This window comes from Heterodontus francisci, chromosome 29 (genome assembly GCF_036365525.1).
Source record: "Heterodontus francisci isolate sHetFra1 chromosome 29, sHetFra1.hap1, whole genome shotgun sequence".
Taxonomy (NCBI): domain Eukaryota; kingdom Metazoa; phylum Chordata; class Chondrichthyes; order Heterodontiformes; family Heterodontidae; genus Heterodontus; species Heterodontus francisci.
In genome coordinates this window covers 3,599,935-3,614,418 of record NC_090399.1, presented here as the reverse complement: position 1 = coordinate 3,614,418, position 14,484 = coordinate 3,599,935, and the positions used below count along the sequence as shown (strand labels likewise).

The following is a 14,484-nucleotide window of genomic DNA, read 5'->3' as shown; positions in this document are numbered from 1 at the left end:
AGAGTGTACGGCAAACCTGCGTCGTGTTGTTCAATAGCCCTGCCAATCCTTCACCCAAAACCTGTAGGGGAGGTAAATTCTTCCCTGTGTGTCCAGTAGCAGTCAGCCTATAGCTTCACGATGGGCGGAGAACGTGAGATGGTTTAACGAGAGTTTCTTTGTGACTTGTTCTGCAGACTCTGGTGGTTGGATCCTACATGATTGCCCACGGTTTCTTCAGTGTTTACAACATGTGTGTTGACACCCTATTCCTCTGCTTCCGTAAGTATTCCGGAGTTTTGGTACGCTGTCCCCTTTCCTATTATTCGGCTGTTCAGAGAGGAATTAGGTTCTGGTGGCAATGGATGGGAGTGAGGGTGGAGTGGAAACACCAGGGACTGTCTTGTCTGGGGATAGTGGATGGGAGTGAGGGGGAGTGGAAACACTAGGGACTGTCTTGTCTGGATAGTGGATGGGAGTGAGGGGGAGTGGAAACACTAGGGACTGTCTTGTCTGGATAGTGGATGGGAGTGAGGGGGAGTGGAAACACCAGGGACTGTCTTGTCTGGATAGTGGATGGGAGTGAGGGGGAGTGGAAACACCAGGGACTGTCTTGTCTGGATAGTGGATGGGAGTGAGGGGTAGTGGAAACACCAGGGACTGTCTTGTCTGGGGATAGTGGATGGGAGTGAGGGGGAGTGAAAACACCAGGGACTGTCTTGTCTGGATAGTGGATGGGAGTGAGGGGTAGTGGAAACACCAGGGACTGTCTTGTCTGGACAGTGGATGGGAGTGAGGGGGAGTGGAAACACCAGGGACTGTCTTGTCTGGACAGTGGATGGGAGTGAGGGGGAGTGGAAACACCAGGGACTGTCTTGTCTGGATAGTGGATGGGAGTGAGGGGTAGTGGAAACACCAGGGACTGTCTTGTCTGGGGATAGTGGATGGGAGTGAGGGGGAGTGAAAACACCAGGGACTGTCTTGTCTGGATAGTGGATGGGAGTGAGTGGGAGTGGAAACACCAGGGACTGTCTTGTCTGGACAGTGGATGGGAGTGAGGGGGAGTGGAAACACCAGGGACTGTCTTGTCTGGACAGTGGATGGGAGTGAGGGGTAGTGGATGGGAGTGAGGGGGAGTGGAAACACCAGGGACTGTCTTGTCTGGGGATAGTGGATGGGAGTGAGGGGGAGTGGAAACACTCGGGGCTGTCTTGTCTGGGGATAGTGGATGGGAGTGAGGGTGAGTGGAAACACTCGGGGCTGTCTTGTCTGGGGATAGTGGATGGGAGTGAGGGTGAGTGGAAACACCAGGGACTGTCTTGTCTGGGGATAGTGGATGGAAGTGAGGGGGAGTGGAAACACCAGGGACTGTCTTGTCTGGATAGTGGATGGGAGTGAGGGGGAGTGGAAACACCAGGTACTGTCTTGTCTGGGGATAGTGGATGGAAGTGAGGGGGAGTGGAAACACCAGGGACTGTCTTGTCTGGTGATAGTGGATGGGAGTGAGGGGGAGTGGAAACACCAGGGACTGTCTTGTCTGGGGATAGTGGATGGGAGTGAGGGGGGTGTGGAAACACCAGGGACTGTCTTGTCTGGATAGTGGATGGAAGTGAGGGGGAGTGGAAACACCAGGGACTGTCTTGTCTGGTGATAGTGGATGGGAGTGAGGGGGAGTGGAAACACCAGGGACTGTCTTGTCTGGATAGTGGATGGGAGTGAGGGGGGTGTGGAAACACCAGGGACTGTCTTGTCTGGGGATAGTGGATGTGAGTGAGGGGGAGTGGAAACACCAGGGACTGTCTTGTCTGGTGATAGTGGATGGGAGTGAGGGGTAGTGGAAACACCAGGGACTGTCTTGTCTGGTGATAGTGGATGGGAGTGAGGGGGAGTGGAAACACCAGGGACTGTCTTGTCTGGATAGTGGATGGGAGTGAGGGGGGTGTGGAAACACCAGGGACTGTCTTGTCTGGGGATAGTGGATGTGAGTGAGGGGGGTGTGGAAACACCAGGGACTGTCTTGTCTGGGGATAGTGGATGGGAGTGAGCGTGAGTGGAAACACCAGGGGCTGTCTTGTCTGGGAATAGTGGATGGGAGTGAGGGTGAGTGGAAACACCAGGTACTGTCTTGTCTGGGGATAGTGGATGGAAGTGAGGGGTAGTGGAAACACCAGGGACTGTCTTGTCTGGTGATAGTGGATGGGAGTGAGGGGGAGTGGAAACACCAGGGACTGTCTTGTCTGGATAGTGGATGGGAGTGAGGGGGGTGTGGAAACACCAGGGACTGTCTTGTCTGGGGATAGTGGATGTGAGTGAGGGGGGTGTGGAAACACCAGGGACTGTCTTGTCTGGGGATAGTGGATGGGAGTGAGCGTGAGTGGAAACACCAGGGGCTGTCTTGTCTGGGAATAGTGGATGGGAGTGAGGGGGAGTGGAAACACCAGGGACTGTCTTGTCTGGTGATAGTGGATGGGAGTGAGGGTGAGTGGAAACACCAGGGACTGTCTTGTCTGGATAGTGGATGGGAGTGAGGGGGAGTGGAAACACCAGGGACTGTCTTGTCTGGATAGTGGATGGGAGTGAGCGTGAGTGGAAACACCAGGGACTGTCTTGTCTGGATAGTGGATGGGAGTGAGGGTGAGTGGAAACACCAGGGACTGTCTTGTCTGGTGATAGTGGATGGGAGTGAGGGGTAGTGGATGGGAGTGAGCGTGAGTGGAAACACCAGGGGCTGTCTTGTCTGGGAATAGTGGATGGGAGTGAGGGGGAGTGGAAACACCAGGGACTGTCTTGTCTGGGAATAGTGGATGGGAGTGAGGGGTAGTGGATGGGAGTGAGCGTGAGTGGAAACACCAGGGACTGTCTTGTCTGGTGATAGTGGATGGGAGTGAGGGTGAGTGGAAACACCAGGGACTGTCTTGTCTGGATAGTGGATGGGAGTGAGGGGTAGTGGATGGGAGTGAGCGTGAGTGGAAACACCAGGGACATTCTTGTCTGGTGATAGTGGATGGGAGTGAGGGTGAGTGGAAACACCAGGGACTGTCTTGTCTGGATAGTGGATGGGAGTGAGGGGTAGTGGATGGGAGTGAGGGTGAGTGGAAACACCAGGGACTGTCTTGTCTGGTGATAGTGGATGGGAGTGAGGGGGAGTGGAAACACCAGGGACTGTCTTGTCTGGTGATAGTGGATGGGAGTGAGGGGGAGTGGAAACACCAGGGACTGTCTTGTCTGGTGATAGTGGATGGGAGTGAGGGGGAGTGGAAACACCAGGGACTGTCTTGTCTGGTGATAGTGGATGGGAGTGAGGGGGAGTGGAAACACCAGGGACTGTCTTGTCTGGTGATAGTGGATGGGAGTGAGGGGGAGTGGAAACACCAGGGACTGTCTTGTCTGGATAGTGGATGGGAGTGAGGGGGAGTGGAAACACCAGGGACTGTCTTGTCTGGACAGTGGATGGGAGTGAGGGGGAGTGGAAACACCAGGGACTGTCTTGTCTGGTGATAGTGGATGGGAGTGAGGGGGAGTGGATACACCAGGGACTGTCCTGTCTGGATAGTGGATGGGAGTGAGGGGGAGTGGAAACACCAGGGACTGTCTTGTCTGGATAGTGGATGGGAGTGAGGGGGAGTGGAAACACCAGGGACTGTCTTGTCTGGACAGTGGATGGGAGTGAGGGGGAGTGGAAACACCAGGGACTGTCTTGTCTGGTGATAGTGGATGGGAGTGAGGGGGAGTGGATACACCAGGGACTGTCCTGTCTGGATAGTGGATGGGAGTGAGGGGGAGTGGAAACACCAGGGACTGTCTTGTCTGGTGATAGTGGATGGGAGTGAGGGTGAGTGGAAACACCAGGGACTGTCTTGTCTGGTGATAGTGGATGGGAGTGAGGGGTAGTGGATGGGAGTGAGCGTGAGTGGAAACACCAGGGGCTGTCTTGTCTGGGAATAGTGGATGGGAGTGAGGGGGAGTGGAAACACCAGGGACTGTCTTGTCTGGGAATAGTGGATGGGAGTGAGGGGTAGTGGATGGGAGTGAGCGTGAGTGGAAACACCAGGGACTGTCTTGTCTGGTGATAGTGGATGGGAGTGAGGGTGAGTGGAAACACCAGGGACTGTCTTGTCTGGATAGTGGATGGGAGTGAGGGGTAGTGGATGGGAGTGAGCGTGAGTGGAAACACCAGGGACATTCTTGTCTGGTGATAGTGGATGGGAGTGAGGGTGAGTGGAAACACCAGGGACTGTCTTGTCTGGATAGTGGATGGGAGTGAGGGGTAGTGGATGGGAGTGAGGGTGAGTGGAAACACCAGGGACTGTCTTGTCTGGTGATAGTGGATGGGAGTGAGGGGGAGTGGAAACACCAGGGACTGTCTTGTCTGGTGATAGTGGATGGGAGTGAGGGGGAGTGGAAACACCAGGGACTGTCTTGTCTGGTGATAGTGGATGGGAGTGAGGGGGAGTGGAAACACCAGGGACTGTCTTGTCTGGTGATAGTGGATGGGAGTGAGGGGGAGTGGAAACACCAGGGACTGTCTTGTCTGGACAGTGGATGGGAGTGAGGGGGAGTGGAAACCCCAGGGACTGTCTTGTCTGGTGATAGTGGATGGGAGTGAGGGGGAGTGGATACACCAGGGACTGTCCTGTCTGGATAGTGGATGGGAGTGAGGGGGAGTGGAAACACCAGGGACTGTCTTGTCTGGATAGTGGATGGGAGTGAGGGGGAGTGGAAACACCAGGGACTGTCTTGTCTGGACAGTGGATGGGAGTGAGGGGGAGTGGAAACACCAGGGACTGTCTTGTCTGGTGATAGTGGATGGGAGTGAGGGGGAGTGGATACACCAGGGACTGTCTTGTCTGGTGATAGTGGATGGGAGTGAGGGGGAGTGGAAACACTCGGGACTGTCTTGTCTGGTGATAGTGGATGGGAGTGAGGGGGAGTGGAAACACCAGGGACTGTCTTGTCTGGATAGTGGATGGGAGTGAGGGGGAGTGGAAACACCAGGGACTGTCTTGTCTGGTGATAGTGGATGGGAGTGAGGGGGAGTGGAAACACCAGGGACTGTCTTGTCTGGGGATAGTGGATGGGAGTGAGGGGGAGTGGAAACACCAGGGACTGTCTTGTCTGGTGATAGTGGATGGGAGTGAGGGGGAGTGGAAACACCAGGGACTGTCTTGTCTGGATAGTGGATGGGAGTGAGGGGGAGTGGAAACACCAGGGACTGTCTTGTCTGGATAGTGGATGGGAGTGAGGGGGAGTGGAAACACCAGGGACTGTCTTGTCTGGTGATAGTGGATGGGAGTGAGGGGGAGTGGAAACACCAGGGACTGTCTTGTCTGGTGATAGTGGATGGGAGTGAGGGGGAGTGGAAACACCAGGGACTGTCTTGTCTGGATAGTGGATGGGAGTGAGGGGGAGTGGAAACACCAGGGACTGTCTTGTCTGGATAGTGGATGGGAGTGAGGGGGAGTGGAAACACCAGGGACTGTCTTGTCTGGATAGTGGATGGGAGTGAGGGGGAGTGGAAACACCAGGGACTGTCTTGTCTGGACAGTGGATGGGAGTGAGGGGGAGTGGAAACACCAGGGACTGTCTTGTCTGGTGATAGTGGATGGGAGTGAGGGGGAGTGGAAACACCAGGGACTGTCTTGTCTGGATAGTGGATGGGAGTGAGGGGGAGTGGAAACACCAGGGACTGTCTTGTCTGGACAGTGGATGGGAGTGAGGGGGAGTGGAAACACCAGGGACTGTCTTGTCTGGTGATAGTGGATGGGAGTGAGGGGGAGTGGATACACCAGGGACTGTCCTGTCTGGATAGTGGATGGGAGTGAGGGGGAGTGGAAACACCAGGGACTGTCTTGTCTGGACAGTGGATGGGAGTGAGGGGGAGTGGAAACACCAGGGACTGTCTTGTCTGGTGATAGTGGATGGGAGTGAGGGGGAGTGGATACACCAGGGACTGTCCTGTCTGGATAGTGGATGGGAGTGAGGGGGAGTGGAAACACCAGGGACTGTCTTGTCTGGTGATAGTGGATGGGAGTGAGGGTGAGTGGAAACACCAGGGACTGTCTTGTCTGGTGATAGTGGATGGGAGTGAGGGGTAGTGGATGGGAGTGAGCGTGAGTGGAAACACCAGGGGCTGTCTTGTCTGGGAATAGTGGATGGGAGTGAGGGGGAGTGGAAACACCAGGGACTGTCTTGTCTGGGAATAGTGGATGGGAGTGAGGGGTAGTGGATGGGAGTGAGCGTGAGTGGAAACACCAGGGACTGTCTTGTCTGGTGATAGTGGATGGGAGTGAGGGTGAGTGGAAACACCAGGGACTGTCTTGTCTGGATAGTGGATGGGAGTGAGGGGTAGTGGATGGGAGTGAGCGTGAGTGGAAACACCAGGGACATTCTTGTCTGGTGATAGTGGATGGGAGTGAGGGTGAGTGGAAACACCAGGGACTGTCTTGTCTGGATAGTGGATGGGAGTGAGGGGTAGTGGATGGGAGTGAGGGTGAGTGGAAACACCAGGGACTGTCTTGTCTGGTGATAGTGGATGGGAGTGAGGGGGAGTGGAAACACCAGGGACTGTCTTGTCTGGTGATAGTGGATGGGAGTGAGGGGGAGTGGAAACACCAGGGACTGTCTTGTCTGGTGATAGTGGATGGGAGTGAGGGGGAGTGGAAACACCAGGGACTGTCTTGTCTGGTGATAGTGGATGGGAGTGAGGGGGAGTGGAAACACCAGGGACTGTCTTGTCTGGTGATAGTGGATGGGAGTGAGGGGGAGTGGAAACACCAGGGACTGTCTTGTCTGGATAGTGGATGGGAGTGAGGGGGAGTGGAAACACCAGGGACTGTCTTGTCTGGACAGTGGATGGGAGTGAGGGGGAGTGGAAACACCAGGGACTGTCTTGTCTGGTGATAGTGGATGGGAGTGAGGGGGAGTGGATACACCAGGGACTGTCCTGTCTGGATAGTGGATGGGAGTGAGGGGGAGTGGAAACACCAGGGACTGTCTTGTCTGGATAGTGGATGGGAGTGAGGGGGAGTGGAAACACCAGGGACTGTCTTGTCTGGACAGTGGATGGGAGTGAGGGGGAGTGGAAACACCAGGGACTGTCTTGTCTGGTGATAGTGGATGGGAGTGAGGGGGAGTGGATACACCAGGGACTGTCTTGTCTGGTGATAGTGGATGGGAGTGAGGGGGAGTGGAAACACCAGGGACTGTCTTGTCTGGGGATAGTGGATGGGAGTGAGGGGGAGTGGAAACACCAGGGACTGTCTTGTCTGGTGATAGTGGATGGGAGTGAGGGGGAGTGGAAACACCAGGGACTGTCTTGTCTGGATAGTGGATGGGAGTGAGGGGGAGTGGAAACACCAGGGACTGTCTTGTCTGGTGATAGTGGATGGGAGTGAGGGGGAGTGGAAACACCAGGGACTGTCTTGTCTGGGGATAGTGGATGGGAGTGAGGGGGAGTGGAAACACCAGGGACTGTCTTGTCTGGTGATAGTGGATGGGAGTGAGGGGGAGTGGAAACACCAGGGACTGTCTTGTCTGGATAGTGGATGGGAGTGAGGGGGAGTGGAAACACCAGGGACTGTCTTGTCTGGATAGTGGATGGGAGTGAGGGGGAGTGGAAACACCAGGGACTGTCTTGTCTGGTGATAGTGGATGGGAGTGAGGGGGAGTGGAAACACCAGGGACTGTCTTGTCTGGTGATAGTGGATGGGAGTGAGGGGGAGTGGAAACACCAGGGACTGTCTTGTCTGGATAGTGGATGGGAGTGAGGGGGAGTGGAAACACCAGGGACTGTCTTGTCTGGATAGTGGATGGGAGTGAGGGGGAGTGGAAACACCAGGGACTGTCTTGTCTGGACAGTGGATGGGAGTGAGGGGGAGTGGAAACACCAGGGACTGTCTTGTCTGGTGATAGTGGATGGGAGTGAGGGGGAGTGGAAACACCAGGGACTGTCTTGTCTGGATAGTGGATGGGAGTGAGGGGGAGTGGAAACACCAGGGACTGTCTTGTCTGGTAATAGTGGATGGGAGTGAGGGGGAGTGGAAACACCAGGGACTGTCTTGTCTGGTAATAGTGGATGGGAGTGAGGGGGAGTGGAAACACCAGGGACTGTCTTGTCTGGATAGTGGATGGGAGTGAGGGGGAGTGGAAACACCAGGGACTGTCTTGTCTGGATAGTGGATGGGAGTGAGGGGGAGTGGAAACACCAGGGACTGTCTTGTCTGGACAGTGGATGGGAGTGAGGGGGAGTGGAAACACCAGGGACTGTCTTGTCTGGACAGTGGATGGGAGTGAGGGGGAGTGGAAACACCAGGGACTGTCTTGTCTGGTGATAGTGGATGGGAGTGAGGGGGAGTGGATACACCAGGGACTGTCCTGTCTGGATAGTGGATGGGAGTGAGGGGGAGTGGAAACACCAGGGACTGTCTTGTCTGGATAGTGGATGGGAGTGAGGGGGAGTGGAAACACCAGGGACTGTCTTGTCTGGTGATAGTGGATGGGAGTGAGGGGGAGTGGAAACACCAGGGACTGTCTTGTCTGGTGATAGTGGATGGGAGTGAGGGGGAGTGGAAACACTCGGGGCTGTCTTGTCTGGGAATAGTGGATGGGAGTGAGGGTGAGTGGAAACACCAGGGACTGTCTTGTCTGGTGATAGTGGATGGGAGTGAGGGGGAGTGGAAACACCAGGGACTGTCTTGTCTGGGGATAGTGGATGGGAGTGAGGGGGAGTGGAAACACCAGGGACTGTCTTGTCTGGTGATAGTGGATGGGAGTGAGGGGGAGTGGAAACACCAGGGACTGTCTTGTCTGGGGATAGTGGATGGGAGTGAGGGGGAGTGGAAACACCAGGGACTGTCTTGTCTGGGGATAGTGGATGGGAGTGAGGGGGAGTGGAAACACCAGGGGCTGTCTTGTCTGGGAATAGTGGATGGGAGTGAGGGTGAGTGGAAACACCAGGGACTGTCTTGTCTGGATAGTGGATGGGAGTGAGGGGGAGTGGAAACACCAGGGACTGTCTTGTCTGGGAATAGTGGATGGGAGTGAGGGGGAGTGGAAACACCAGGGACTGTCTTGTCTGGGAATAGTGGATGGGAGTGAGGGGGAGTGGAAACACCAGGGACTGTCTTGTCTGGGAATAGTGGATGGGAGTGAGGGGGAGTGGAAACACCAGGGACTGTCTTGTCTGGGGATAGTGGATGGGAGTGAGGGGGAGTGGAAACACCAGGGGCTGTCTTGTCTGGGAATAGTGGATGGGAGTGAGGGTGAGTGGAAACACCAGGGACTGTCTTGTCTGGGGATAGTGGATGGGAGTGAGGGGGAGTGGAAACACCAGGGACTGTCTTGTCTGGATAGTGAATGGGAGTGAGGGTGAGTGGAAACACCAGGGACTGTCTTGTCTGGTAATAGTGGATGGGAGTGAGGGGGAGTGGAAACACCAGGGACTGTCTTGTCTGGGAATAGTGGATGGGAGTGAGGGGGAGTGGAAACACCAGGGACTGTCTTGTCTGGGAATAGTGGATGGGAGTGAGGGGGAGTGGAAACACCAGGGACTGTCTTGTCTGGGGATAGTGGATGGGAGTGAGGGGGAGTGGAAACACCAGGGGCTGTCTTGTCTGGGAATAGTGGATGGGAGTGAGGGTGAGTGGAAACACCAGGGACTGTCTTGTCTGGGGATAGTGGATGGGAGTGAGGGGGAGTGGAAACACCAGGGACTGTCTTGTCTGGATAGTGAATGGGAGTGAGGGTGAGTGGAAACACCAGGGACTGTCTTGTCTGGTAATAGTGGATGGGAGTGAGGGGGAGTGGAAACACCAGGGACTGTCTTGTCTGGGAATAGTGGATGGGAGTGAGGGGGAGTGGAAACACCAGGGACTGTCTTGTCTGGGAATAGTGGATGGGAGTGAGGGGGAGTGGAAGCACCAGGGACTGTCTTGTCTGGGAATAGTGGATGGGAGTGAGGGGGAGTGGAAACACCAGGGACTGTCTTGTCTGGACAGTGGATGGGAGTGAGGGGGGAGTGGAAACACCAGGGACTGTCTTGTCTGGGAATAGTGGATGGGAGTGAGGGGGAGTGGAAACACCAGGGACTGTCTTGTCTGGGAATAGTGGATGGGAGTGAGGGGGAGTGGAAACACCAGGGACTGTCTTGTCTGGGAATAGTGGATGGGAGTGAGGGGTAGTGGAAACACTCGGGGCTGTCTTGTCTGGTGATAGTGGATGGGAGTGAGGGGGAGTGGAAACACTCGGGACTGTCTTGTCTGGTGATAGTGGATGGGAGTGAGGGAGAGTGGAAACACCAGGGACTGTCTTGTCTGGTGATAGTGGATGGGAGTGAGGGGGAGTGGAAACACTCGGGGCTGTCTTGTCTGGGGATAGTGGATGGGAGTGAGGGGGAGTGGAAACACTCGGGGCTGTCTTGTCTGGGGATAGTGGATGGGAGTGAGGGGGAGTGGAAACACCAGGGACTGTCTTGTCTGGTGATAGTGGATGGGAGTGAGGGGGAGTGGAAACACTCGGGGCTGTCTTGTCTGGGGATAGTGGATGGGAGTGAGGGGGAGTGGAAACACTCGGGGCTGTCTTGTCTGGGGATAGTGGATGGGAGTGAGGGGGAGTGGAAACACTCGGGGCTGTCTTGTCTGGGGATAGTGGATGGGAGTGAGGGGGAGTGGAAACACCAGGGACTGTCTTGTCTGGTGATAGTGGATGGGAGTGAGGGGGAGTGGAAACACTCGGGGCTGTCTTGTCTGGGGATAGTGGATGGGAGTGAGGGGGAGTGGAAACGCTCGGGGCTGTCTTGTCTGGGGATAGTGGATGGGAGTGAGGGGGAGTGGAAACACCAGGGACTGTCTTGTCTGGACAGTGGATGGGAGTGAGGGGGAGTGGAAACACCAGGGACTGTCTTGCCTGGTGATAGTGGATGGGAGTGAGGGTGAGTGGAAACACCAGGGACTGTCTTGTCTGGGAATAGTGGATGGGAGTGAGGGGGAGTGGAAACACCAGGGACTGTCTTGCCTGGTGATAGTGGATGGGAGTGAGGGTGAGTGGAAACACCAGGGACTGTCTTGTCTGGTGATAGTGGATGGGAGTGAGGGGCAATGGAAACACTCGGGGCTGTCTTGTCTGGATAGTGGATGGGAGTGAGGGGCAATGGAAACACTCGGGGCTGTCTTGTCTGGATAGTGGATGGGAGTGAGGGTGAGTGGAAACACTCGGGGCTGTCTTGTCTGGGGATAGTGGATGGGAGTGAGGGGTAGTGGAAACAGTAGGGGCTGTCTTGTCTGGATAGTGGATGGGAGTGAGGGGGAGTGGAAACAGTAGGGACTGTCTTATCTGGATAGTGGATGGGAGTGAGGGGGAGTGGAAACACCAGGGACGGTCTTGTCTGGGGACAGTGGATGGGAGTGAGGGGTAGTGGAAACAGTAGGGGCTGTCTTGTCTGGATAGTGGATGGGAGTGAGGGGGAGTGGAAACAGTAGGGACTGTCTTATCTGGATAGTGGATGGGAGTGAGGGGGAGTGGAAACACCAGGGACGGTCTTGTCTGGATAGGGGATGGGAGTGAGGGGGAGTGGATGGGAGTGAGGGGGAGTGGAAACACTAGGAACTGTCTTTTCTCAGGATAGTGGATGGGAGTGAGGGGGAGTGGAAACACCAGGGACGGTCTTGTCTGGATAGTGGATGGGAGTGAGGGGGAGTGGATGGGAGTGAGGGGGAGTGGAAACACCAGGTACTGTCCTGTCTGAACAGTGGATGGGTGTGAGGGAGAGTAGAATCTTGTCTGATGGGAGTTGGGGGAGGGTCTGTGCAGGATAATATGCTGCACTCTCCACTCCGAGTCAGCAGGTTTTGGGTTCAAGTCCCTCTCCAGACATTTGAGCAGACAAATTGAGGCTTCCAGTGCAGCACTGAGGTAGTGCTGCACTGTCAGAGGTGCCGTCTGCAGGATGAGAGGTTTAGTCAAGTCCCTGTCTGCTCTCTTGGGTGAATGTGGGCCGAAGGGCCTGTTTCAGTGCTGTATCTCTCTATGACTCTATGTAGATGATCCGGTGACTGCTATTTTGAAGAGTAGGGGAGTTCTCCCTGGTGATTTGGCCAATATTTACTCCTCAGACAACATCACACACAATCTGATCACTATCACATTGCTGTTTGTGGGATCTTGCTGTGCACAAATTGGCTGTCACATTTCCTGCACTACGACCGTGACTACGCTTCAAAAAGTACTTCATTGGCTGTAAAGCACTTTGAGACGTCCTGTGGACATGAAAGGGGCTATAGAAATGCAAACCTTTCACTCACTCCTTTATTTATCTCTCTCTCTCTTCCCTCTTTCCTGACAGTGGAGGATCTGGAGAGGAACGATGGCTCCCAGGAGAAGCCGTATTACATGCCCGCATCGCTGATGAAAATCCTCAACAAGAAGAACAAGCCCGCCAAATCCAAGGAGAAGAAATAATCGCCCGTCCCCCATCCCCGCCCCCACCCATGTGTAATATTGGATGGTGTCAGATTCCTGGGAGCCGATGAGCTTCAAACAACCGCCAGTAGAATCCCTTTGATGTGACCTCCCTCCCTGCTGGGTGTCGAATAATGACCAGATCATGGAATGAATTAACATATCAGTACAGGAGAATCCGGCTCTAGATAGATCCCACTCCCAATGTAATCGATGGGATTCTGCCGTCTGGTTTGGGATTCCCCATTATGCCAATGACCTATCCTTGTTCCCTTCTCTCTTCTGATAAAAGGGATTCTACTGGAGCACCATCGCACTTTATTAACCGCGTCTGGGAGGAGGTCAGTGATGCCCTCCAGGGCCCATCAGCTGCTTCAAGTTGTATTTTAGTTTTATTTACTGCTGGTTGCATAAACAATAGTCGAGACTCTCTCTCACCAGCCTTAATCTAGAATTATTGCACTATTAACTGCCTTGCCTTTTTCTAAAAAGGTATCTGATGAAATGCTGTACGCTCTCTCTTTTAAATTAATCATGTAGCTATATTCCCTCTTTTTAAAAAAAAAAAAATAGAATTCTCCTGGGTTTTTTTTGTCATCTTATTTTCGAACTCCACAGGAGAATGACAGTCAGTCTTGCCAACCTGAACAAGCTGTGTCAGGAAATCATCCAAAGCAGCAAACATGGAGCCTCATTACCTCCTCACTCACTATCCTTTTAACCACCTCGTCTTGCCTCTCCTCCTCCCTCCCCTCTCCTCCTCCCTCCCCTCTCCTCCTCCCTCCCCTCTCCTCCTCCCTCCCCTCTCCTCCTCCCTCCCCTCTCCTCCTCCCTCCCTCCCTTCTCCTCCCTCCCCTCTTCTCTCCCCCACCCGTCCTCCCCTCGCCTCTCCCTCCCTTGTGGAGCAGAGGGGTATGTGGATTTACACCTTGTGTTGAGTTGACAGCCTCTGCTGCAGACCGGAGGAGGAGGAGGAGAGTTGCACTGAGTTGAGCAGAGCTCGGCCTGGTGGGTCAGGACTAGCAGAGTGAAGGTGTGGTGTGGGGCTGGCGGGGAGCTCTGTATATTCACAACAGGACCACACACACACACGTGCTGTGCTGTATTAGATCATGATCACTGTCCTGGTGCATGGTTCAAAGGGGATCAGCACTGGGCTTGTACTTTGAACAGCTTGTACTGCAGCAGGTAGTGGGTAACACTGCTGTGGTCTCTGTTCTGATGGTCAGTGATATCTGGAGCCAAAGCCCTGTCCCCTCTGCCTGATAACAGACTGCAGCAGAATTTGGGAAGATCAGTGGTAGCAGGGCCCTGTGTCTCTGTACTGCAGCTATTGGCTGTGTTTCAGGTCAGCTGTGTTTTGTGGTTTGGCTGCTGGACAGACCTTTACTGTGTTAACTGGTGCATCTCAGAGAGAGGGTTTACCCTGGTCATACCCACTGCAGTGAACTGGCCCCACTTTCCAGCTAGCTGGGACTTTTTTTTTAGCGAAAATGATTTTAGAAATTTGCACGTTGATCTGAGCAGAAATCGACTGTAATTAAAGAAAATTAATTAAATCAGCCGTTAACCAAAATAAGCTCTGCTGTCTAACTCAGCATCCAGACCTGTAATAAACTCGAGATCTCTGCAGTTTAAAGGCTCAGTTCTCTCAGCCTGGGGTGGGTGGGGGGTGGGGGTGGGGGGGGGGGGTAGATGAGGAGTCAGGGGGAGGGGGCTACTCTGAGCTCTTTAAAGGCTTCCTTTTGTTCTTTAATTCTTTTAAAGGACAGGCCAAAGCCTCTTGATGTATTTCAAAACCAAAAACACACGCTGTTTCAAAAGTTTCCGTTAAGCTCCCTGGAGTTTCACTCATTGACAGCAAGAGATCTTATCAAAGAAAATTATTTTTATATGGAAAAGTTCTCTCCTGTTGGCGGGCGGATATGTAAGTTATAAATTAACCGTTCCCTCCCTTTCCCCGAAACTCCATTCCAAAACACCTCATTCAGAGTTTGTGTTGGTTTTTGCAAATTTATGCAGCTTGCAAGAACCTTTCCAAACTTTCTTTTC

General features: G+C 54.2%; 1 protein-coding gene across 1 annotated transcript in view; it reads left to right on the top strand.

Moving 5' to 3' along the window:
* The window catches only part of slc44a4 (solute carrier family 44 member 4), a 115,030-nt gene extending 100,934 nt beyond the window's left edge, over positions 1–14,096 (top strand). Inside the window, exons 21-22 of the mRNA XM_068009355.1 lie at positions 177–261; positions 12,317–14,096. Of these exons, the coding sequence (XP_067865456.1) occupies positions 177–261; positions 12,317–12,432 (201 nt within the window). The 3' untranslated portion in view covers positions 12,433–14,096. The remainder of the gene's footprint in view (positions 1–176; positions 262–12,316) is intronic.
* Positions 14,097–14,484: the final 388 nt, after the last annotated feature.